The following is a 26,024-nucleotide window of genomic DNA, read 5'->3' as shown; positions in this document are numbered from 1 at the left end:
CTGGCACCTAGGACCGCGTTTAGAAAAAAGAAAACGCTGTGTGAACAACTTACCGCAGTAAATCTGCTGACCTAAAGGTTGACATGTTATGTTCTACCAGCTGGTACAGAAATAAATTTTTACTATTAGTTTTAAAGCAAGTTATTAAAGTGTTTCAAGATATTTCAACACTTTTCTTGCACTTTGCTTTAAAGAATGTGGCTCCAAAAATGTTCATGTCCTGAGAAGATGTTTTTACAAAGTTAGTGACACTGACCGAAATACCTTTGCCTAGTAAGGCATCAAAAATATATATTTTTGGTGTACTTTCTGAGTCAAGTTTTTCCACCTGTTTTCTTTTTTTTTTAGTCTAAACAGCCAGATAAATACAGGTAAATGCGTAGAAATAAAAGCCTTTAACATTATCTCCCATTGACACTAACCGTGTTACGAAAGTTGAGCTCCCAGCCGTCAAAAGGAATGTTCAGCTGGTCCCACACAACTTCCACAGACGTATCAGTGATGGATTTAAACTTCAGGCCCTCAGGCTGTGGTAGATCTGTAGGAAAGAGCACAGGTTTATTAGCTGAGTATCATGACATTCATTCAAGTTTATTAGCAGTGTTCAGTGCCTGGATATAAGAGGTTTACCTGTGCAAATGTATAGTGGCTCAATGGATAAGTTCCTAATGCTGTTTAGACAGTTTTGCATGTGCAATGAAAGGTTTGACCAACTTTACTGTCAGTGTTAAAGATTTCTCTAGGTTTACAAGGGCTTCTCAATGAACTACTATCATTATGCTTTGAGCAAAACACTTCACTCCAAATCGTTCCAAACTTTCCCTATAATTTGTGAACTGTAAGCTGCTTTGAATAAAAGAATCAGCTAAATGACAATAGGAAGAGGAAGTGACACGAGTGGCATGGAAAATTACAACAAATACTATCATGATGGATATATATTTTATAATCTTTTACATTAAACATTGCAGTAATGAGCATATAAAAATTAAAGTTTAATTTTGATGATATAGCTATGAGAGCTGGGGTGAGAGGAAATGCTTAACTGTCATAATCAATAAACAATAATTAATTAATTAATTATGGAATTAAATAAATTATTAATAAATTATTAACTGTATTAGTATTATTAATAAAATGTATTAAAATAAAATAAAAATATCTAAAAATTAGAAGATAATAAAAAAAATCCTAAAAAGTAATAATGACAAAAAATATTAACAGCCCCAAAAAAGACATACTTTTCTCATTTTTCATAACTTGTATTCCTAAACTAATGCAAAACATGAAAATAATATGACAAAAGACAAAATATGAGATACATTTTTCTCCTAAATCAGACTTTTGTCTCATGCAGTTTTGCCTCTCAGGTGATTCAGATTTCTTTTCTTTTCTTTGTAAAAGACAAAAAAATAGTAATTAGTATTATTGGATAGATAGTTAGTTATGAGAATACAAAACTGCAAGAGACCGCATTTGGAATTCCAGTGTTAGACAAAATTATATATATATATATATATATATATATATATATATATATATATATATATATATATATATATACATACATATATACATTTTTGTTTCACCACAAAGTGTGCAGGTGTGTATAGTGATTGCACGTGTGTGTAATGTTGACCAGAGCGTGTGGACGTACGTGTGGCCACTCTGGCACTGACGGGAACGCTCCTCTTGTTGTTGAGGACGGCATACACGTTGATCAGGTACTCGATCCCAGGCTCCAGCTCAGAGACGGTGGCAGACGTACGATCTCCAGGCACTCGGAAGTCCAACTGCAGGCCGCCTGGTGAAGTCGGGATGTACGTGACTAAATACTCCGTCACCAGCATCTCGTTCTTCCATGTGAGGTTCACCTTCTCTGTGGTTACATCTGTGACGGTCAGGTCTTCCGGTGGTGAGACTGGGAAAGATATTAAGGCTCATTTACGTCACAGATGTTGAGAGACCGAATGACCTTTAGTGCCAAGTGGTTGGAAAATTGTCCATGTTCCCATTGTGGTGACCCGAATTCATCCAATCAAACTATGGAGAGGTTTCAATAAAGCTACACAGAGTAAATAATCTTTCGTTTCTTATTAATGGTCCTCTATGTAAATCTATTTCACAGGCACACATATGGTATTAGTCAAGAAATGAGTTTATAATTAGCCAAATAAACCTACTGTTTTTTTGTCCTTAATGTTAATCTAACAACAAAAGACAAAGAGAAAATCACTCACGGCTCTTGACTAAATGACTTTTGTAACTTTAATAATGATTAATTTATATTTTATACTGTGAAGACTATACCGTGTAATTTTACATTTGATTACTTTATTCAATTTCTGTACCTGAAAATTTTGATATTTCACTGGTGTCATTGAGCCCTGCTGGAGCAATAAATATTCACTGTGCTATTAAATTAAAGATAAAATATAATGATGCAAAAATATGAACAGTGAAAGTAACAGAAGATCCTACAAAAAATTTGAATAATTAGGCATGGAAATAACTTAAGAAAATATCTATTTGCTAAGTGATAAGCTTAATTCATATTCTTTTGGTTTCTCTGCCCAATATTTTAAAATATAAAAAATGAAGGTATCGGTACTCGGTATCGGCAAGTACTAAAGTATCTGACTTGTTCTGGAAAAAGTGGTATCGGTGCATACCTAAAAAATACAGTAAAAACATTAATATTGTGAAAGACAATGTGAAAAATTAGAAACATTGCCTTAGCAACTAGTTTAAATAAAAAGTTTAAGCATTAAGCAAAAACATTTTATTTTATTCCAGTTAACATTTATTTTATTTCAACAAACGCTGTTTAATGGTTTTAGTTTTAATTTTAGTTTTAGTTCAAAACAATAGACATTCAAAAAATTTTTTTTTAATAAAATACTAAACTTTAAAACAGAAAATATAATAATAAAAATGAATGCAAATTAAAAAACAAAACAGAATATCTGCTATTATAAGATTCACCTTCTGAGCAATCCTCGCCAATGTAGCCTTCGTCACAAACGCAGAGGCCGTCCACACATTGGCCCACTCCCTTGCATTCGTTCGGACAGCTTCTTTCTCCACAGGCATCTCCAACGAATCCCTCGTCACACACACATTTCCCGTTGACGCAGCGCCCGCGGTCGTTGCAGTTTCCAGGACAGGTGGGAATGGAGCAGTCCTGACCCTCAAACCCCTCCTGGCACACACACTGGCCGTCCACGCAGCGCCCACGGCCGAGGCAGTCATTGGGACACTTCTTTTGAGCGCAGTCCTCTCCGGTGAAGCCTTCGTCGCAAACGCACTGCCCTGCGACGCAGCGTCCACGGTTCAGGCAGTTGCTCGGGCAGCTCAATTCACTGCAGTCTTCGCCTGCGAAGTTTGCAAAGCAAACGCACTTCCCGTCCACGCACTGGCCTCGACCGTAGCAGTCCGACGGGCAGCTTTTGATGCTGCAGTCCTCGCCGCCAAAACCCTCATCGCAAACACACTGCCCGTTAACGCAACGCCCACGATCATTGCAGTTATTAGGGCAGCTGAGCTCTGAGCAATCGTGGCCTTGGAAGCCAACGTTGCATTCGCACCGACCGTTTATGCAGCGACCTCGGTTGTTGCAGTTGTCCGGGCATGAGAGCTTCCCGCAGTCCTCTCCGAGGAAGCCCATGTCGCAAATACACACTCCATTAAAGCAGCGTCCTCTTTCGTTGCAGTTGTTCGGACAGGTTAAGCTGGAACAGTCCTCGCCCGAGTACCCGGCGTCACATACACAGCGGCCATCAATGCAGAAACCTCGTCCTGAGCAGTCGTTCAGACAAGAGATCGTCCCACAGTCTTCTCCGGTGAAGCCTTTATCACAGTAACAGGTCCCGTTGTCGCATCGTCCGCGGTCGTAGCAGTCATTCGGGCAGATGAGCTCGGAGCAGTCGAAGCCAGTCCAGGGTTCGTCGCAGACGCACTCACTATCAACGCATCGGCCGCGTCCCAAACAGTTGTTGAGGCAATCCGACTCTGTGCAACCTTCCCCAGAGAAGCCTTCATTGCAGACACACGCTCCATCAACGCAACGCCCGTTCTCACCGCAGTCAACGAGACAGGTTTCCAAGCTGCAGTCCTCACCTGTGAAGCCTTCGAAACACTCACACTTCCCATCAACGCAACGCCCGTTCTCACCGCAGTCGACGAGACAGGTTTCCAAGCTGCAGTCCTCACCCGTGAAGCCTTCGAAACACTCACACTTCCCATCAACGCAACGCCCGTTCTCACCGCAGTCGACGAGACAGGTTTCCAAGCTGCAGTCCTCACCCGTGAAGCCTTCGAAACACTCACACTTCCCATCAACGCAACGCCCGTTCTCACCGCAGTCGACGAGACAGGTTTCCAAGCTGCAGTCCTCACCCGTGAAGCCTTCGAAACACTCACACTTCCCATCAACGCAACGCCCGTTCTCGCCGCAGTCAACCAGACAGGTTTCCAAGCTGCAGTCCTCACCCGTGAACCCTTCGAAACACTCACACTTCCCGTCAACGCACCGGCCCTGGTCGCTGCAGTCTCCGGGACAGACGGGAACGGTACAGTTGGGGCCCTTCCATCCGGGAGCACAGACACAGCTGCAGGTTTCAGTGCTGTAGTTTCCACGACCACTGCAGTAGGGCTTCGTTCCTACAGCCCCTAAAGAATCAGGAGATACGTGTATTTACATATATGCATTTGGCAGATGCTTGTATCCATCAAGGTATACATTTGATCAGTTCACACATTCCCTGAGAATGGAACCCATGACCTTGGCGTTGCTGGCGCCATGCTGTGCTGGTTGAGCTACATACATAATACGTTTTCAATTATGGAAATATCATTGCCAAATAGCATTTGCTAAGGAAGAGGCATGTAAACATTAATGCACTTTAAAAGCGCCATGACCTCCTATTTAGAAGTTGTACAGGTTTGCCAAAGTATATTGCAAAGAGTTACATGATTACGCCACATGAAGACTTTAGCATTATGACTTTATAGATTACTGATTATTTTATTTATGATTTAAATTAATTATGTATCTGAGGATGGATAAATAAATGAATGAATAAATAAATACATATTACACAATACACAAATACACAAATTTACACCATTGGTTGAGCCAATTTTGCTATATCGGGGTCAGGATGCTCAAAAAGATCAATCTTTTAAATGTGACGCATCGTGTTCATACTTTTTGAAGGAATCAGAGTATGAATGGCATATATTTGTCACTGCATTATGATCCTATGAATAAGAGAAAGCATTTAACATTAAAAACAAAACACCTTTAAAATGTGACTGCCAGTGAGTTAACACTGTGAAACTTTCGAGCCTCAATAAAGAAGTTAATCTGAATGTGTCCCGTACCTGAGACCTCTGCGCTGCAGCAGGTCGGCTCTGTGCCGCATTGCTCTCTGAGTGTGGACACCTCACCCTCCAACATCTCCAATCGACTCAGGAGCTCCTTCAGATCCGGCAGTCCACCTGTACAGCCACAGGCCTGCTTGGGGATGTTGATGCGATGGGTGAAGACAATCTGATTACTGCCGTCCAATGTCTGGTCTGTTACCATCTGTTCTGAGCCAGATGGTGCATCCTTCTGCTCGAGATCCGAACCACCACCAGGAGAGTCTAGATCCACACACAGAGAGCTACCCGGGACTTTGATGTTGTAAACGTGGTTGAAAATGACCGGTTGGGAAGTGTTTGGAAGGGTTACGTTGTGTATGCCGGGAATCGTCAGAGCTTCCCGTCGGTGCCTGATCATCTTCTTTACAAGGCCGGCATGATTTAGAGTCATCAGGGTGGCCAAAAGCAAACAACTGAAAGTCAGGCGACCTGACCACATGTTTCTGCACTAATGAATGCTTGTCTTGGCAAGAAAGCCTGCCTGGTGAGTCTGGACAAAGTGGTGCTGTCTCTGAAAAAGACAAGACACAAAACATATTTTAAAAAATGTAAAATGACATTACAATTCCAAGAATGAATAGAAAAGGCAGAAAACCCCTTCAAAGCACCATCAAATCTGAAGTGTCAACCAGTGTCATTTTAGTATAATTGAGATACTATTATATTTTTAATTCATATTTTTAATTTTGTTTATATTAATTTTGGTTCCATGGACACATTCTATTAATTTCATTTAACTTCTAAAATAACTAAAACTAAAAGAAAAAATAATAAATAGACATATTTAAAAAAAAAAAAGAAACTTATGAATGACAACAGCAAACAACAGAATCACAAACAGTCCCCAATAAAGGATGATTAATTGTAGTCATTAAGCGTTGACAATTCTGTTATTGCAAAGATCCATGTTTTTCTATGGATTGCAAAATGGTAATTATATATATTTATATATTTATACACTAAACTTAGTTAAGGTAAGGCAAACTACAGCTTTAAGTTTTATTTTACAATGCAAAAATAAAATGCATTGAAAATGTTAAATTTCACAGGAAAAAGCATACATTGACTACAACACAACAGTCTCTAGTGGGCAAGAGAGTTACATTTTCACCACTGTGGAGTGCTGGAAATTGACCGGCTGGTTTTCGGACACTGCATCCCAGGCAAGATGCACTGTCCCGGGGATGACTTAAATAAGACGGGAGGAATGTCCTCCTCAGAAAAACAACTAAGTCCAAATTGCCATATTTGGCCAAACACCCATACTCTCTGACATCCCCCTCCAGCCCAGGGAGGCTGCCTTGATTCGAACGCCCTCTGAAGAGCAGTCGCATGTAAAAGACTGGCCGAAAATGGGCTGTCGGGTGTTGGCGAATGGGTGACAAAGTGGTTCTTGAGGCAGAGCTACATTAGACCATCATGAGGTCTGCTTTAGGCTCACTCTGGTGGGTGAGAGAGTTCAATTTCGACCACTGTGGAGCTCTGGAAGTATGAAACCTCCAGAAATTGACCGGCTGGTTTTCTGAAACTGCATCCCAGGCAAGATGCACCGTGCTGGGCATGACTTAAATAATGGCCTGCTGCCTGGAAGTCTTGACTTTTTTTTAGCGGCTTTGAGAACTAATCTCCAGGGCCATATTAGTCCATCGTAAGGCCCACAAAGGCTCACTCTGGTGGGTGAGAGAGTTCAATTTCCACCGCTGTGGAGCTCTGGAAGTATGAAACCTCCAGAAATTGACTGGCTGGTTTTCTGAAACTGCATCCCAGGCAAGATGCACAGTGCTGGGCATGACTTAAATAATGGCCCGCTGCCTGGAAGTCTTGACTTTTTTTTAGCGGCTTTGAGAACTAATCTCCAGGGCCACATTAGTCCATCTTCAGGCTGACAAAGGCTCACTCTGGTGGGTGAGAGAGTTCAATTTCCACCACTGTGGAGCTCTGGAAGTAAGAAACCTCCAACCTCCAGGAATTGACAGGCTGGTTTTCTGAAACTGCATCCCAGGCAAGATGCACCGTACCCAGGCACGAATCAAGCTTAGACGCCCTGGAGGATTGTCGAACATCCATGCTCTCTGACGTCCCCCTCCAGCCCTTGGTCCCAGTCCTCTGGTGGGCCAGAGAGTTCAATTTCCAAAAACATATTTGCATAAAAACATACATTGACTACAACATAACCAGTGTTCACACTTTCCTTAGTATGTATCTTAATTTTTGGGTGAACTATACCTTTAAATTCTTGTTTCAACAAATTGAAAATGCATTATGTGAGAGGCAGTATATTCAATGCATGTATTGAATAAAAGCCTATTTAAAGTCTACACCAGTTATTGAACAAAATTGATTGGCACTGTATCTTACAAGACTATGAGGTCCATCGCTCATCAAGATACCCTTATTGCTGAATCATACATTCGTTTTTTTCTTTTTCTAAGACACTCTGCCAGATTCCTAAAAATACAGTCTTTGAGCATATTAATAAAATCTGTGTTTCCCGTCTGCACACTTGAGCTGGGATGACTTCATATCTGGACATGGGAGCTGTGTAATTTGTGGATGGTGGATGGGGGCCAGAGTCTAACTCTCCTCCGCAGCGTGGGAACGCTCATCTGAATCTCCTTCTGGATGTCCATACAGCCTCCACATGTCTCAGATGTCTGAGCGTGTGTGAGTCGGAGAGGAAAACTTGACCGCGAGACCCCAGCGTGATTCAAAAGAGATATCAGACACCTACACAACCGCAGCGAGAGGGACTTCCTGTCTCTACTGTGTGAGCGCCACTTACAAACTGATTGCAAAAGCCATTTTTTCACTGAGCAGTTCAATGATAAGCTTTGTGCCTCAAGTTAGATGCACACAATAGATGCATTTTTTGCATGTGCATAATTTGAGAACACTTTAATGAGATCCTTTGATACCAGGCCTGTAATTATGTTAATTAAAGTTACTTGGCAAGACTTGCTCATTTCAACGATCGACACACTTTCCTGTCACTAGTAGGGCTGATATACTGAATATTCACATTAATAGGTATGACATTTCTGAAATAAAGGTGCTGTAAGTGACTTGTTTTGGAATAACACAGTGAAATATGTGTCATGGAATCTCACATCTGCACCTGCGACACAACTACAGTCTGTAAACCGAGTCAGGCTCTCTGCCTGTCAATCATTTTGGTTAGAGTTAGTAAGTTTGATTCTTTTCTATATCAAAGAATCAAATTAAAATGACTGATGTTAAAGTAAATAAATAAATATATATACAGAAACACCATTGAAAAGTAGTTTAAAAAAGTATTTTATGGTCACGAAGGCTATATCTGTTAGATATACAGAAATACTATAATTTAAAATAACTTTTCTATTGTAATATATTTTAAAATGTAATTTATTCCTGTGATCAAAGCTGAATTTTCAGCATCATTACTCCAGTCTTCAGTGTCACATGATCCTTCAGAAATCATTCTAATATGCTGAATTGCAGCTTTTCTTATAATTATGTTGAAAACATGTATATACACATACATACATAGACATGAGCAAGCTATTTACATCATATACAGTAATTTAAAAACAGAAGATTCAGTCGATAGGATGAGAAGAGTCATCCCATCCTTTTATGACTCCTTTTCATGTGATATTTTGAGCGTTTTAAGGTTTTTTATAAACGTTTTCCCAACTTCATAAAACTGCATGTAATCTAATAGTTCAGAACCACAGTCATCACATTCTCAGAGCGCTAACAGCCTTTAAAACACATTAAAAGTTTATTCATGACCAAACAGAAAGTACAGCCAGACTGATGCATTTAGAGTATGATGCAACAAACACGTGAGATTAAAAAAATTAGAAACAAAGTGTAAATAGGACTTCTTGTTGAAGTGTTCTAGTATTATTACGTGTTCTACTATTATAAATATAAATAAGTTTATAATACTGAAATTGCATGTCATATTACATAAATATGCAGGCGTTTGCATATTACATGAGACCAACCAGTGAGATTAACAGTAGGGATTCCTCTGTGAAATGTACTTATTAAAATAAAACACAAAAACACATTAGATTAATCATCAGTGAGTGAATTCAAACTGTGAGTATGTATCCTAAGTTGCTTGCTATTTAGGATGGATTTAAATAAGGTAAATTACAATCAACCAACTGCATGGTTATTCCACTGTGAGCAGCCTGCTATCTGTTAAGACATGGAAACCCTCCAGTTTATGATTCTTCCAACCTGTGACCTTTGGGTTAGGACCCTGAACCCACCATCACCTCATCCTTGCACTTTAAAGTGTCCACTCTACACTCCCAGGTTTGTACATTCCTTCAAACCCTAACAAGAGCTGACCTTGTGACCCTGTATCCCTTAAAGGTCAGATCAAAATACTTAAAACTAATGCAAAGGATATACAACACAGCATACGAGTTTATGAGATCGTATACACAGCATGCACATAATAAAGTTAAAATAAAGGCCAGCGATTGGGTCGCTATGGTAGGTTCAGGAACAAAGGTTTGAATTCAGTGTAGATCTAATACGTTTCCTCCTACGTTCTGTAAAACCCCAGGATGTGAACATATAAACCTGAGCTTGAATTTCACAGGCTTTTCTCCTACATCTGGTGAGAGTTTCTGGAAAATACCTTGTGTGGCTAATGCTAATCTGGCTACAACTCACTACTTACTTATGCTTTGTTACTTGCGACAACGTTTGGGCGGTATGATGTATGTACCACGCAAATCTGTTAAGCTCCAGAGATTCTGCAAGATCATTTATTCAGTGTATCCAAAGAGCAATTTAAAAAAAACTTGACACCAAGCGGAAAACTACAGCCTATTATGTAATCCGTTGTAGTGGGTCTTTCCAAATAGTTCAAAAGATTTATTTTCCATTTAAAAAGCATTTCATTTACTGGCTCATACAAAATAGGCATAAATGAGTCAAGTAAAATGCATATTTGCATTTCAAGCTAAACCTAATGTATTTTGTGATATACTGGATATATGATGATATACAGAAGTCAACATTTGAAGTGGATTAAAACCTTTCATCAAAGTTATACTTTGATTAACTTTTTTGATCCACTTCAAATGTTGACTACTATATATTATTAGTTAGTATCTCATAATTTCAATTTACAGGTGTGTAATAATTCTGACATTTTATCTAATAATTTTGATAATCAATTTCAATTCAATTGATGTCAAATTCAATGTCAATTTCAACTTTTTATTTCATAATTATGACTGTCAATTTACATCTGTCATAATTATGAATTTTTATCTCAAACTTTTTATGGCTTTTTTATTTTTCATCTCATAATTATGACTTAGAATCTTGTGACTTCTCTCAAAATTATGATTTACAAAAGCATGATTTTCTTTGCTTATGTGGCAGAAATGTGTGTGTATATATAGCTTGTTAAATGTATTATACAATAATATGAGCAATTTTATATCAAGGTATGGTATATATATATACTATATATATATAGTCAGGCTTCTTGGGTGGATGAAGTAGGAGACGAACACGAAGATTATGAATTCCAAGGTTTTAATTCTAAATATAAACAAATACAAACAAAAAGGGAGCGTGCGCTCAGAACAAAGATAAACCTAACATTAAACATTGACCGACAAGTGATGAGTGAACAGAAGGAACTTAAATACACAGACAGATGAACACAAGACAGGTGATGCAGATGATGATGATGACGAACAGGCGGGTAATGAAGGGAGTGAGTTCAGGTGTGGAAACAAGGAGGATTCTGGGAACTGTAGTGCAGACAGGACGATGACAGACGGTGAATGTGACATTACTCCCCCCTCCCGGTAGGCGCGTCCTCGCGCCGTAGAAAGACCGAAGGGGTGGGAGGGTGGGCGCCCTGGAGGCTGACGGGGAAGACAAGGCAAGGGAGACAAGGCAGGAAGCCTCCAGGGCGGAGCAGACTGTGGGTGTGGTCACGGTGGAGCAGGCTGTGGGCGTGGCCAGGACGGAGACGACCCCTCGGGCGGCCACGGCGGTGAGGACCCCTCGGGCGGCCACGGCGGTGAGGACCCTTCGGGCGGCCACGGCGGTGAGGACCCTTCGGGCGGCCACGGCGGTGAGGACCCTTCGGGCGGCCACGGCGGTGAGGACCCTTCGGGTGGCCACGGCGGTGAGGACCCTTCGGGTGGCCAAGGCGGTGCGGACCCTTCGGGTGGCCATGGCGGAGAAGACCCTTCAGGTGGCCATGGTGGTGAGGACCCCTCAGGTGGCCATGGCCCCTCGAGTGGCCAGGACGGAGCCCTATGGCCCCCCCCAAAAAAATACTTGGGAAAAGTCCCGGGTACCAGAGAGGGCAGATCCAGCGAAGAGGGCTCGGTGCTGGGCAGCGATGAGGGCTCGGTGCTGGGCAGATCCAGCGAAGAGGGCTCGGTGCTGGGCAGATCCAGCGAAGAGGGCTCGGTTCTGGGCAGATCCAGCGACGAGGGCTTTGTGCTGGGCAGATCCAGCGATGAGGGCTTTGTGCTGGGCAGATCCAGCGATGAGGGCTTTGTGCTGGGCAGATCCAGCGATGAGGGCTTTGTGCTGGGCAGATCCAGCGATGAGGGCTCTGTGCTGGGCAGATCCAGTGACGAGGGCTTTGTGCTGGGCAGATCCAGTGACGAGGGCTTTGTGCTGGGCAGATCCAACGATGAGGGCTTTGTGCTGGGCAGATCCAGCGATGAGGGCTTTGTGCTGGGCAGATCCAGCGATGAGGGCTTTGTGCTGGGCAGATCCAGCGATGAGGGCTTTGTGCTGGGCAGATCCAGCGATGAAGAGGGCTCTGAGCTGGGCAGGACCAGCGGCGAAGAGGGCTCTGAGCTGGGCAGGACCAGCGGCGAAGAGGGCTCTGAGCTGGGCAGGACCAGCGGCGAAGAGGGCTCTGAGCTGGGCGAAACCAGTGGCGAAGAGGGCTCTGAGCTGGGCGAAACCAGTGGCGAAGAGGGCTCTGAGCTGGGCGGAACCAGCGGCGAAGAGGGCTCTGAGCTGGGCAGGACCAGCGGCGAAGAGGGCTCTGAGCTGGGCGGAACCAGCGGCGAAGAGGGCTCTGAGCTGGGCGGAACCAGCGGCGAAGAGGGCTCTGAGCTGGGCGGAACCAGAGGCGAAGAGGGCTCTGAGCTGGGCGGAACCAGCGGCGAAGAGGGCTCTGAGCTGGGCGGAACCAGCGGCGAAGAGGGCTCTGAGCTGGGCGGAACCAGCGGCGAAGAGGGCTCTGAGCTGGGCGGAACCAGAGGCGAAGAGGGCTCTGAGCTGGGCGGGACCAGCGGCGAAGAGGGCTCTGAGCTGGGCGGAACCAGCGGCGAAGAGGGCTCTGAGCTGGGCGGGACCAGCGGCGAAGAGGGCTCTGAGCTGGGCGGAACCAGCGGCGAAGAGGGCTCTGAGCTGGGCGGAACCAGAGGCGAAGAGGGCTCTGAGCTGGGCGGAACCAGCGGCGAAGAGGGCTCTGAGCTGGGCGGGACCAGCGGCGAAGAGGGCTCTGAGCTGGGCGAAACCAGTGGCGAAGAGGGCTCTGAGCTGGGCGAAACCAGTGGCGAAGAGGGCTCTGAGCTGGGCGGAACCAGCGGCGAAGAGGGCTCTGAGCTGGGCAGGACCAGCGGCGAAGAGGGCTCTGAGCTGGGCGGAACCAGCGGCGAAGAGGGCTCTGAGCTGGGCGGAACCAGAGGCGAAGAGGGCTCTGAGCTGGGCGGAACCAGCGGCGAAGAGGGCTCTGAGCTGGGCGGGACCAGCGGCGAAGAGGGCTCTGAGCTGGGCGGGACCAGCGGCGAAGAAGGCTCTGAGCTGGGCAGGACCAGCGGCGAAGAAGGCTCTGAGCTGGGCAGGACCAGCGGCGAAGAAGGCTCTGAGCTGGGCGGAACCAGCGGCGAAGAGGGCTCTGAGCTGGGCAGGACCAGCGGCGAAGAGTGCTTTGAGCTGGACGGAACCAGCGGCGAAGAGGGCTCTGAGCTGGGCGAAACCAGTGGCGAAGAGGGCTCTGAGCTGGGCGGAACCAGCGGCGAAGAGGGCTCTGAGCTGGGCGAAACCAGTGGCGAAGAGTGCTTTGAGCTGGACGGAACCAGCGGCGAAGGGAGCTTCAAGCTCGGCGGAATAAAAGAAAACAAAATCTCTGCGCGCATGACGCTGTCAGTCTTTAGCTCGGCGGGCATGAAGCTCACTGTCTCAGGCGCAGCGGGCATGACGCTCACTGTCTCAGGCGCGGCGGGCATGACGCATACTGCCTTGGCTTCGGCAGATCTGGCGTGAAGTGCAGGCTCGGCTGGACTGGCGTGAAGTGCAGGCTCGGCTGGACTGATGAGAGGAGGGAGATCAGAGAAGTCATCATCTCTGGAGATGTGTTTGATTCTGCAGACGACTGGCTCAGGTTCTGGTTGGACGTGGGGATGTTGGTGCTGAAAAAAGTGTCTGGCCCCATATCGCCCATATCCTCCCCTGTGACCTCCACGGATCCCCCTAAACACAGCTTGGCGGGTTCCCACAAAGGCCTGCTTCCAGATCTCCATCTTCTTTTCTTTTTATTTAAGGTCGGTCAATCTGTCAGGCTTCTTGGGTGGATGAAGTAGGAGACGAACACGAAGATTATGAATTCCAAGGTTTTAATTCTAAATATAAACAAATACAAACAAAAAGGGAGCGTGCGCTCAGAACAAAGATAAACCTAACATTAAACATTGACCGACAAGTGATGAGTGAACAGAAGGAACTTAAATACACAGACAGATGAACACAAGACAGGTGATGCAGATGATGATGATGACGAACAGGCGGGTAATGAAGGGAGTGAGTTCAGGTGTGGAAACAAGGAGGATTCTGGGAACTGTAGTGCAGACAGGACGATGACGGACGGTGAATGTGACATATATATATATATATATATATATATATATATATATATATATAATATATATATATATATATATATATATATATATATATATATAAATATAATGTACACTGAACAAAATTATAAATGCAACACTTTTGTTTTTGCCCCCATTTTTCATGAGCTGAACTCAAAGATCTAAGACTTTTTCTATGTACACAAAAGGCCTATTTCTCTCAAATATTGTTCACAAATCTGTCTAAATCTGTGTTAGTGAGCACTTCTCCTTTGCCGAGATAATCCATCCACCTCACAGGTGTGGCATATCAAGATACTGATTAGACAGCATGATTATTGCACAGGTGTGCCTTAGGCTGGCCACAATAAAAGGCCACTCTAAAATGTGCAGTTTTACTGTATTGGGGGGGGTCTGAAAACCAGTCAGTATCTGGTGTGACCACCATTTGCCTCACGCAGTGCAACACATCTCCTTCGCATAGAGTTGATCAGGTTGTTGATTGTGGCCTGTGAAATGTTGGTCCACTCCTCTTCAATGGCTGTGCGAAGTTGCTAGATATTGGCAGGACCTGGAACACGCTGTCGTATACGCCAATCCAGAGCATCCCAAACATGCTCAATGGGTGACATGTCCGGTAAATATGCTGGCCATGCAAGAAATGAAAGTGTTCTCCAAGGTGCCAAATGCCATCGAATGTGAGCATTTGCCCACTCAAGTCGGTTACGATGACGAACTGTAGTCAGGTCGAGACCCTGATGAGGATGACGAGCATGCAGATGAGCTTCCCTGAGACGGTTTCTAACAGTTTGTGCAGAAATTCTTTGGTTATGCAAACTGATTGTTGCAGCAGCTGTCCGGGTGGCTGGTCTCAGACGATCATGTAAGTGAAGATGCTGGATGTGGAGGTCCTGGGCTGGTGTGGTTACACGTGGTCTGAGGTTGTGAGGCCGGTTGGATATACTGCCAAATTCTCTGAAACGCCTTTGGAGACGGCTTATGGTAGAGAAATGAACATTCAGTTCACGGGCAATGGCTCTGGTGGACATTCCTGCAGTCAGCATGCCAATTGCACGCTCCCTCAAAACTTGCGACATCTGTGGCATTGTGCTGTGTGATAAAACTGCACATTTTAGAGTGGCCTTTTATTGTGGCCATCCTAAGGCACACCTGTGCAATAATCATGCTGTCTAAACAGCATCTTGATATGCCACACCTGTGAGGTGGATGGATTATCTCGGCAAAGGAGAAGTGCTCACTAACACAGATTTAGACAGATTTGTGAAAAATATTTGAGAAAAATAGGCCTTTTGTGTACATAGAAAAAGTACACAAATCTAGTCTTAGATTTTTGAGTTCAGCTCATGAAAAAATGGGGGCAAAAACAAGTGTTGCGTTTATAATTTTGTTCAGTATATATATACAGTATATATATATACACAGGCACATATATACAAATATATATCTTGCTACCGTTATACTACCATTAGCTTGATATATTAGCTTGAAAATTGCTCATATTATTGTATAATGCTTATTAAAAAAAACTGCCCCACTGCTACTTTTCACTTAAAAAAGAAAAGAAAAAAAAAAAAAAAACCTAAGAAAACTCCAGACGCTTAGAAACAAATAGGCTATGTATTTAAGAATATTATAAAGGGAAATCCTCCTTCTGGAACACAAATCAGCGCTTTAAGTTATAATCCAGAATTACTGTATCTTTATTAGTTTTCCCTGTACTGGCAAAAGAAAGGGAACTTTCCCACCTGGAAAACAGGGACTAGGAATGTTGGCCTGTGTATTCAGCCATCTGTTTTGCCTGGTCCACAGCGAAGACTCTGTGCATGTGTGTGTCATACGAGTTTAGACTAGAAGAGCTCCGGCCGTCAAACGTTTTCAGCATTCAGTAGATTCCATATACAAATATACAATTATGGTGGAAGTCTAGAGCTTAAAGATAAACTATCCACTGTAACCCTATAGCAGGATGTATCAATCTACACTCCAGGAGAAGTGTAGCGCAGACTCATGCTGTATATGTGAACACTCTAACATGTTTAGTCCACTGCCAGTGGGCGATTACAAGACTTTGATTGATGTCTACACCCAGCACAATGCCACATGCTGGTTTGATTGCTGAAGGAAACAGATTTAGAATTTTTCTGTGTACTAATTACTTTCTAGAAAGTAAAGCATCAGTGCATTGTTGTGATTAATGTCATTCTTTTATTATATCTAAAATAAAAACATCTTATAATCCAGAAGTTGTTCCTCTGGATTTTACGTTTTGTTTTTTAGAATTATTCACTTCATTGGAATGGTACAACTGGAACTCACACACACACACACACACACACACACACACACACACACACATGTCTGGTGCACTATCTTTGTGAGGACTCTCCATAGACGTAATGGTTTTTATACTGTACAAACTGTATATTCTATCCCCTTACACTGCCCCTATCCCTAAACCTACCCATCACAGGAGACATTCTGCATTTTTACATTTTCAAAAAAACTAATTCTGTATGATTTATAAGCTTTTGCACCCATGGGGACCTCAATTTAGGTCCCCACGGTGACACGAGTCCCCATGAGTCTGTGTGCATTCAGGTTTAAGTCCCCACCGGTGTAGAAAAACATGTCCACACACACACACGCACACACACACACACACACACACACACACACACACACACACACACACACACGAACACACAAAAAAATTGTTACACTTGTATTGTTCGTGCACAAAAATGAGCGCATTGGAAATGAATGGGAGACGAATTTCATCTAGTGGAAGCATTTGGTACTGCGGCCAAACTAATTCTTACTGAAAGCAAATTTTTTTGAGATATCAACCTCAAATTTGTATCACAGCTTGTTTAGATTTATGGCTTTGATTTTCTCACAGTTTTAGAGTAAAAGGTATTTTGGAAAAAATTAATTTCGTATAAAAATTGAAAATGGTATTTTTGTGCATTTTTCATACAACACACGAACAGTACCACAGGGTTAAATCATTAGGGTAGGGGATTGTGCAACCAAATATTCATGAGATAATCATCAGCTTCTAAATAGAACGCAAGAATGACTGCCAATTTATTTACTTTTTTATTAACCTTAGTTCCAGAAGTAGTTCTCAATTATTATTTTTCACAAAACAAAATAGTTTTAAGCCATGAACCACACCAAAATGAATGACTAGGACTAAAGTTAATTTGAAGCCAAAAAAAAAAAAAAAAAAATGAAAAATTGAAAAAAAAAAAAAGACAAAAGTAGGTGTTCTTAAATTCTTTTAAATGTGAATAAACTACAATAAATAAATAAAATGCACAAACCAAATGCACAGGAAGGGCAACCTAAACTCAAAATGTCATACTTTAAGAGTGAATGAACAACTCATCTCACAAAGCATTATAGATTATGTTATCAAATAAATTTAAAATGTACAATATAAAACTACTGACTTATAGTGCCTGATTAAGAGTATAAAACAATATATTTTAAGTTTAGACATGTAAAGTTAGAGAGTAAATGGAGACTCATCTCATTTGCAGTGCTTCATGGGAGTGAGAGGTTGCTGCTGAGCTCTTTTGTATGGGTCGCCAAGCGTAACAAATTGTGTGGACTGAATGAATTATGCGACACCAAATGCATGACAAAATACAGTTACACTTTAATGCATTTTGTACTCAGAAAAGCTGTCCAAAGCCATAATGCATTTCATACTCTGAAAGGCAAAACTAAGAAAACATATATATATATAACATATATATAATATAACTATATAACAACTAACATATATATAATCATATAAGATATTGCTTGATACGTAACTGATAACTGTGATAGTGTAGCATGTGACAAGCTCTGTTATATCTGAATAATTTTGGATGGAAAGATACTTTATTGTCCTGCGAATCAATGCTTTCCTCATTAAGGCGACCTCCAGAAATCTCCAGTTTCACTGAACTGCTGAACACCTCCAGAGGATACCATCAGAGAACTGCCCCTACGTGACACTTTCCTTTAAGTAAGTGAGAAGTTTCATGGTGGAACGGATACACCAGACATGAATTCCCTCGTCTTCAGTGGCGGCTCACCAAATCAAATGAGTGATTCTCATAAAAAACAAAAGAACCTGGAAGTGATCCATCAGCACCAGGCCATCTGCACTACAGGTCCACATGCAACCCAGACCTGTCTGTCTAGACTCACAGAGATTTATGGGAAGTAGGCGCTTATATCAAAGATTACTCATGGGAACACAGGCCCTAGAACACACCGTATAACTGGTTTGCAGTGCAGCTGTCCAGTCCAGATCACCATTGACGCTCATTTTATTCAACAACACCTGGATGTACTTGACTAAAATGAAAAATTTCACTTGGACAAGGATTAGATTTCTTCAGTTTGCATGCTAACATCAAAAAGAAAGACTTGTTGACATCTTCAATGTTCAGAACAACACACTAACTTACACTGAATGCAGCATAAATCCGGTGGAAAGTATGTAATGTTTCAGCATGTATGGAATAACCACATGACCTACTGCTTTTGCGAAATGTGCATTATACAACCAGAGCACACTGCACAGAACACTGTATTACACAACGCAACGTATAACAAATGAACCAGATTAACACTTCTGTCTTGACTTGTTTGATCGAACTGCAAAAAGTTAAAACATCTTCGCTTTGGCAATATGCTGTGCTGCTATAGTATTCATTTTGAACATATCATACAGATCCTTAAATACTGATCTTTAGGAATCATTCATAGGATTAATTCATTTATGTATGTACATGTTCTGTCATGAACATGACACCAGTTTTGTTATTGTTTAGCAAAACAAAATTGTTGAAAAAAGTTAAAATAGAATCAAATATAAATACAAATTACAAACATAAACTTACCTTAAAAATAATTAGGAATTAAAGGGATAGTTCACTCAAAAATGAAAATTAGCCCATGATTTACTCACCCTGAAGTCCTCCTAGGTGTATATGACATTCTTTTTTCAGACAGATACAATCCGACTAAAAAATGTCCTGGCTCTTCCAAGCTTTATGATGGGAGTCAATGGGTATATATTTTTATAGTCCATCAAAGTGCATCCATCCATGATAAAAGTTCTCCACACGACACTGGGGGGTTAATAAAGGCCTTCTGAAGCGATGCGTTCATGTAAGTAAAATATCCATATTTAAAACTTTATCGACTAAAATAACTAGCTTCCGGCAGACGGCCGTACGCAAATCGACTAACACCAAGCGAGTAACACTTGATAACGATGTATGACGTGATGTAGGAGTAGCGTGGATATTGGATATTTTTCTTACACGAATGCATCGCTTTACTTTAGAAGGCCTTAATTAATTCCTCAGAGCTGTGCCGAGCACTTTTATCATAGATGGATGCGCTTTGATGGACTTATAAAAATATACCCATTGACTGCCATTATAAAGCTTGGAAGAGCCAGGACATTTTTTTGTATGCCTCCGATTGTATTCGTCTGAAAAAAGAATGTCATTATACACCTAGGATATATATATATATATATATATATATATATATATATGAAATGAAAACTGAAAATATATATTAAAAAAGCTAATGCAAAATATTAATACACTAATTTATTAGTACAGGAATAATACTCATATAACACTGCATGACACATTCATTCTCATTTCTCTATATTCTTCACACTCTGACAACCTATTCATAAGCAATCTGGACTAAGTGAATTGGCTAGATGGCTACTATCAAATAAATGGCAGATTGGCCCACCAAAATAAAACCTCAAATTTCACACTCAAACAATACTTACTTAAGTGAAGCCCTGAGGCCGTGGGTCGATCTCACTCCAGCTGTCCTGACAGACCCCTTCCACTCTCACTTTCTCTCTGTTCCCATCATTCCTTCCACAACATCAAAGGAGGAAGAGCGCATAGCGGAGGCGTCATAAACGCCGTCAGCCGCTGACCTCTGACAATTTCATTTCAGGGGCTTGACTCTTTCCTCAGGTCTTAAACCTCAAATGCTCACCTCAAACGTCCCACTGTGCTCACCTGATGCACTTCCATAAACCTGCAGATAAAACTGCTAGGGTGAAAATAAACACCATCTGGTTTTTAGCATGAGCTTCAGAACATCCAAATGAACTGCAACAATTCACTCTGCATAATCAGGCTGAGTGATAATTTCTATACCACAAAAAAGCCATTTTTGATGACACTGAGTGACATTCCGCTTTCCAAAAATGGTGCATTTTCCTCATATAAAAGCTTGTGCTGTGTCATACAAATGATAAAGGCTCTGTTCCAAAACCTAGCGAGCTGCCTTGCTGTCCCTTGTGAAAAAGTACACTTCTGCATACTTTTAAGAGTACTTATTATGGAAATAATGAATACTTAAGTGTGAAATGAATGTAATGCCTTTGGACACATGCATGTCATTTGCAATTAAATAAAAATGTATTATAGTTTAAATTTAAATGCAATTAGCTTTTGAGTGCCTACAGAGACAAATACTTTCTAAAAGCCTAAAAGTAACACTCTACATGCTGTTGGCAGTCTGTGTGTCATTCATGTAGAGTTTGGCATGAGACACTTGACTCGCAATTTGTTTTAATAGAGTTTGACAGTAGTGTGTTGCTACAATGCAGAACTCGAATACGCATAAAACTTGACTATTTGTTGATACTTTTCAGTGATGAAAAAGGTTTATTTATTACAGAGCAATCTGGGATTTTCTTCTCTGTAAAGGAGAATGCAATGATACATTATAAATTGCATAAAAGGAAGTAAACTACAGGGTAGCGTAATGTTGCTGCCTAACTTTTGAAATGGTCTTCAGGATGGTAGTGCACATGCACACTTCTTTAAAATGCTCTCTATGTAGACAGCTCACTAGGTTTTGGAACAGTATACTCATTTTATACTCTTGATTGTCGCTCACAAATGGTGCTGGATGAGTTACACACTAGTTTTGCAAAATCTTTAAGCATGAGCTATTATAATGATGATTTGTTAAAGCAAGAGCTACACATTAAATAGTAATTGTCCATTTCTGAACCTCAAAAACCACAATGTCTGGAGTCTTTCCCTTAAACACACACACACACACACACACACACACACACACACACACACACACACACACACACACACACACACACACACACACACACACACACACAGCAACAGCTTCTTCCCAACTGCACTACAGATCATTCTCCTGTTTCCATGGGAGGATGTCATTTTCATGAGCACTCAAGTCATACAGAAATGCACTGACAGATGAATATAGTATGTGCCTTTTGCCAGGTGATATCAAAGTGAGACAAGAGCTGTCAGGGTTCTGTCACTTCTGTCTAGTTTATTTCTTGGTTCTGTGACAGAGTTTTGACACTCCTGTTTTGTCATGTGTTTGTGTGGGCGCGTGGCTTCACTCTAAAAAATGCTGGGTTGTGTTAACCCAATGTTGGGTCAAATATGGACTAACCCAACGTTGGGTTAAAAATTCAATTTAAAAATGGACAAACCCAGCCGTTGGTTTACATTTTTAATGTAACCAATGCAATTTGTCCATTTTTAAATGGTATTTTTGTCCATTTTTGATTTTGTCCAAAATGCAATTTGTCCATTTTTAAATTGCATTTTTGATTTTGTCCAAAATGCAATTTGACCATTTTTAAATTGCATTTTTTAACCCAACGTTGGGTTAGTCCATATTTGACCCAAAATTGGGTTAACACAACCCAGCAGTTTTTAGAGTGTTCGAGCGTCCTCGAGCCGTGCGCTCTCTTGTCTGTATGTCTTGTTATATGTGCGGGGTGTTTAGATCCCGGCACATCTGTCTAGTTTGGTTTCGTTTCGGTTCTGTGTTGGGATTTGGACATTCATGCTCCGCGTGTTTGTCCTCTTTCGCTTTCGCTCGTTCTCGTGCGCTCTGTCTTGTCGTGTGAGTGTGCTGTTTCGAGTTCTCGGACCGTACGCTCTCCTGTCTGCATCTGTTGTTGTGTTCTGTGTAGCACGCCGCTCATGTTTTCATCGGCCGCGTGCTTACATGTCATGTTTTGTCTTGTACTGTGTAGCACGCAGCTTGTGTTTTACACTAGCTGTGTGCTTTCATGTTGTCATGTTTAATGTGAAAACGTGGCTTATGAGTGTTCTCATTGGCTGCGTGTTCATGTCTCGTTGTGTGTGAGCACATGGGTTGTGATTTGTTTTACTGGCCATGTGCTTGTGTTTTTTGTCATGTTTGGTGTGAGCACATGGCTTGTCATGTGTTTCCTTGTGCCATGTGCTCTCCTGTCATTGCCTAACCCCGCCCACCTTATTACCTGATTATTGATTAATTTGCCACACCTGCTCCCTGTTCACTTGTCACCTGTCAATGACGTAATATCCGCGTTATCCCTGGTTTCCGCTCGTACTGCCATAGTAACCAAGGCGACAGACGTGGACAACTGCGTTACGTCTAGCGGCACGCTCACGCTGTTGTTGTTTCGTTCAAACATTATGGACCATGGCAAGCAGACTTTGGGACAAAACGAGAACTAAAACGAGGATCAATATCAGCGTGGAGTTTTCGAGATGCCGAGAGCTCCATGTCCGCGACTAACTTGGACTTGACAGAGACGCCGCTCTTGCATGTACTTTATTAGACAGATGAGCAAATGTACATAAAACTAATCAATGTTATATAGCTCAACATGATGAAATGTTAGAATATGATCAGTATGTTATTCTAATGTTGATCTAGCTTACTGCTAGTCTCATACAGACAAACTAACACATAGATAATATAACTTTCAACACACTCAAATACAGTTTAGTATGATAGTGTAACGTTCTAATGTTGATCTAGCTTACTGCTAGTCTGATTTAGCAAACAAACACATAGAATAGCATTATAACTTTCAACACACTCAAATGCTGTATGATAGTGTAATGTTAGACCAAGTGAAACAGCGCTGCGTTACCTCACAAGTTTAATTCGTCAAATAAACTGACCTGTGTGAGTAGTAATTCAGCACTTGTGGGTAAGTTAGTTCAATAGAAAAAAACATGAATGTTTTCAATTGTCCATAAACATTATTAGATCCATCAGCATGACAGCAAGTCCCATCATTCCACTTATCACTGCGTCATCAACCTACGCCTTTGTTATTGTAAGAGGTTAGCAACCCCTAGCGGCGAAAAAAAAAAGCTTTAAAGTCTCTATGAAATTAAAATATACAATTATAAATGATTTATCCATGCACATAATTTTTGTTAAATTCAAATGCTCTCATAATCAAAATATCTTCCCCTCCCTCTTGCAGCAACATCTCTTCTATGATGACGTGTTTACTGGCATGAGGGCGGAGCAACCTGCCACTCACATGAGATCCACCAATAGCAAACCACAACCTTCCAATCAATTCCTAATAGACAAAAACAAGTCCCGCCCTAAATTTTTTCTCGTTCGAGAAGCTGCTTCACTCGGATATGTCACAATAAGAAAAAAATACTACTGCAACTTCAGTTTCATGCCAACAGGTGCAGTGCACATTATTAAAAAAATACATACAAAAATAAATAAAAAAATAAAATAAATTCATACCTTATATAAAGACATACATGCATACATATATACTTTTTTTTTTTAAATAATGTGCACTAATGAGACATTCTCAATAGGACCAGGAAAGTATATTCAGATTTGCCTAAATAAAATGTTATAAATCTCAATATGAACTCCATAATTAGCATATGATGTATGCTATCCACATTCATTTTAAAGCACCGCTCTTCTACTGTCTATAAAATTTGTCTCATTTGGGTCTCATTTTAATTTTTCAAAAAGAATTTGAGGAGAAACATCTGAGACAATCTTGATACTTCAAATAACCAGAACACAACTGAATCTCCACAGCTGTGAAAAAACAACCTCTAAAAAAGAATCTTTAATGTCTCAATTGTTTCTCCTATACAGCAATGAGATTAAATAGAGAGCAAAAGGAGACTCCTGAGAAAAAGAACTCAATCTCATGTGTTTCCTAGCTTTAGAAGATATCTTAACGTCTCATACTGCGCTCAGTCTTGTCAAGAAATTAACATCTGCAACCAAAAGTCAGTATATTTCTCAATATGAACTCTGCATGATAACAGCTGACTCATTTTGAAATACTTCACTGGGATTTTTAGGAGAAACATCTAAGACAAAGTTGATACTTCAAAATAATCGAGAACTCAACTGAATCTCTTTTGAGAAACCTTTAGGTTCCAACATGAAAGAAAATATAAATTAGATCAATTTAATGTCTCAATTGTTTCTCCAAGACAGTAATGGGATTAGATGGAGAGCAAAAGAAGTCTCCTGCTTTTCCCATAGTTTTAAAAAAATCTTATGTCTCATACTATGCTCAATCCTGTCAAGAAATCAATTTCTGCGACCAAAAGTCAGTATGTTTCTCAATATGAACCCTGCATGATAACAGCTGACTCATTTCTATCTATTTTCACTTGGATTTTTAGAAGAAACATCTGAGACAGAGCAACTGAATCTCCTCTGAGAAATAAAATTTAGCTTTAGATATATATATACACAACACATATAAAAATAAAATAAAAATGAGATTGCTTTAATATCTCAATTGTTTCTCCAAGACAGTAATGAGATAATAAGAGAAGCAGGAGACTCCGTTTGCTCAACCACTTAGTTTCGGAGATCTTAATGTCTCTTGACATGTCAAGAAATCAATGTCTACAATCAAAAGTCAGTATGTTTATTGCAATATGAATGGAAATCTAACAGCTGACTCATTTGAATCTATTTGACAAGAATATTCAAGAGAAACATCTGAGACAAAGTTGACAAAAAGAGGCTTAATTAAGAACTGCTGAGCAAGGAAAGAGAAATTCTCCTCTTGGTCAGTAGCAGAGTGAATGGAAAGTAAAAAAAAAAGCTCAAGATCCAAAAAAAGACTAAAGCACTGCATCCATAAGCTAAGTCAGATGAAGAGGATAAAGATACCTGTGGTGATGTATCAAGCGTCCACTGAGTAAATGAGGTGCAGAAGACGTGAGTCAAACCTGGCGACGAGATGCGAGACCTCCAGCTTCCGTCTGTCTCCGTGTCTCCACGTGCTGGAAGATCTGAGAGCGTCTGTGATGTATTCCACACACCCCTCTGCCCACCGAGCCTCTGGGCTGAAGTGTGTGAGAAGGAGAGAGAGAGAGAGGATGAAAGCACTACACCTCTTTAATATGAGAGACTTCAGTCAGAGCGCTGTGAATTGCAAGGACTGCCCTTAAATAGCCTTTTCACGAACTCATACACATTCTCTCTCTCTCTCTCTTTCCCCTCCTGTTCTTCCCTCCTACTGCTTTGAGGTGTTGAGATGCCTACACACTCAGCATATATTACCCATACTCTCTTCTCCCTGGAGCGAGAACATACGCCTATACGTACAAGTTCAAGTGTGGTGTAAGATTCTACAGAGACATAAAAGCAAAGAGAATATTTAATAATTCTACAATTTTAATCCAAGTGCGCTACGGAGATGCTGTACGCACAGAAACATAAAGAGGATGGAGTAAAAAACAGTAACTATGTGAGTCACTCTTAAAAACATCTAAAAGACATTGCATTAGATAACAAAACATCAACTCAAGTATGCATACTACCCTTTAAAAGTTTTTGGAAAGAAATTCATATTCCGTATGGATGCATTAA

At 41.3% G+C, this 26,024-nt stretch overlaps 1 protein-coding gene across 6 annotated transcripts in view; it reads right to left on the bottom strand.

Annotated features, from left to right (window-relative positions):
- Window positions 1-25,616, bottom strand: part of tnca (tenascin Ca) — a 68,513-nt gene extending 42,897 nt beyond the window's left edge. For 2 of the 6 annotated variants that reach the window (XM_079870915.1, XM_079870914.1), the window contains exons 1-5: window positions 25,323-25,613; window positions 5,386-5,938; window positions 2,986-4,671; window positions 1,658-1,921; window positions 423-538 (exon numbers count right to left, since the gene is read on the bottom strand). In XM_079870915.1, the coding sequence (XP_079727041.1) occupies window positions 423-538; window positions 1,658-1,921; window positions 2,986-4,671; window positions 5,386-5,866 (2,547 nt within the window). In that variant the 5' untranslated portion in view covers window positions 5,867-5,938; window positions 25,323-25,613. Of the gene's footprint in view, window positions 1-422; window positions 539-1,657; window positions 1,922-2,985; window positions 4,672-5,385; window positions 5,939-25,322 lie in introns of all 6 variants that reach the window. The other 4 variants (XM_079870911.1, XM_079870912.1, XM_079870913.1 and 1 more) reach the window with 4 other exon arrangements.
- Between the last annotated feature and the right edge of the window lie 408 nt (window positions 25,617-26,024).

This window comes from Squalius cephalus (genome assembly GCF_949319135.1).
Source record: "Squalius cephalus genome assembly, chromosome: 5".
Classification (NCBI taxonomy): Eukaryota; Metazoa; Chordata; class Actinopteri; order Cypriniformes; family Leuciscidae; genus Squalius; species Squalius cephalus.
The sequence above is the reverse complement of the archived record's forward strand: the minus strand, read 5'-3'. Positions and strand labels throughout refer to the sequence as shown.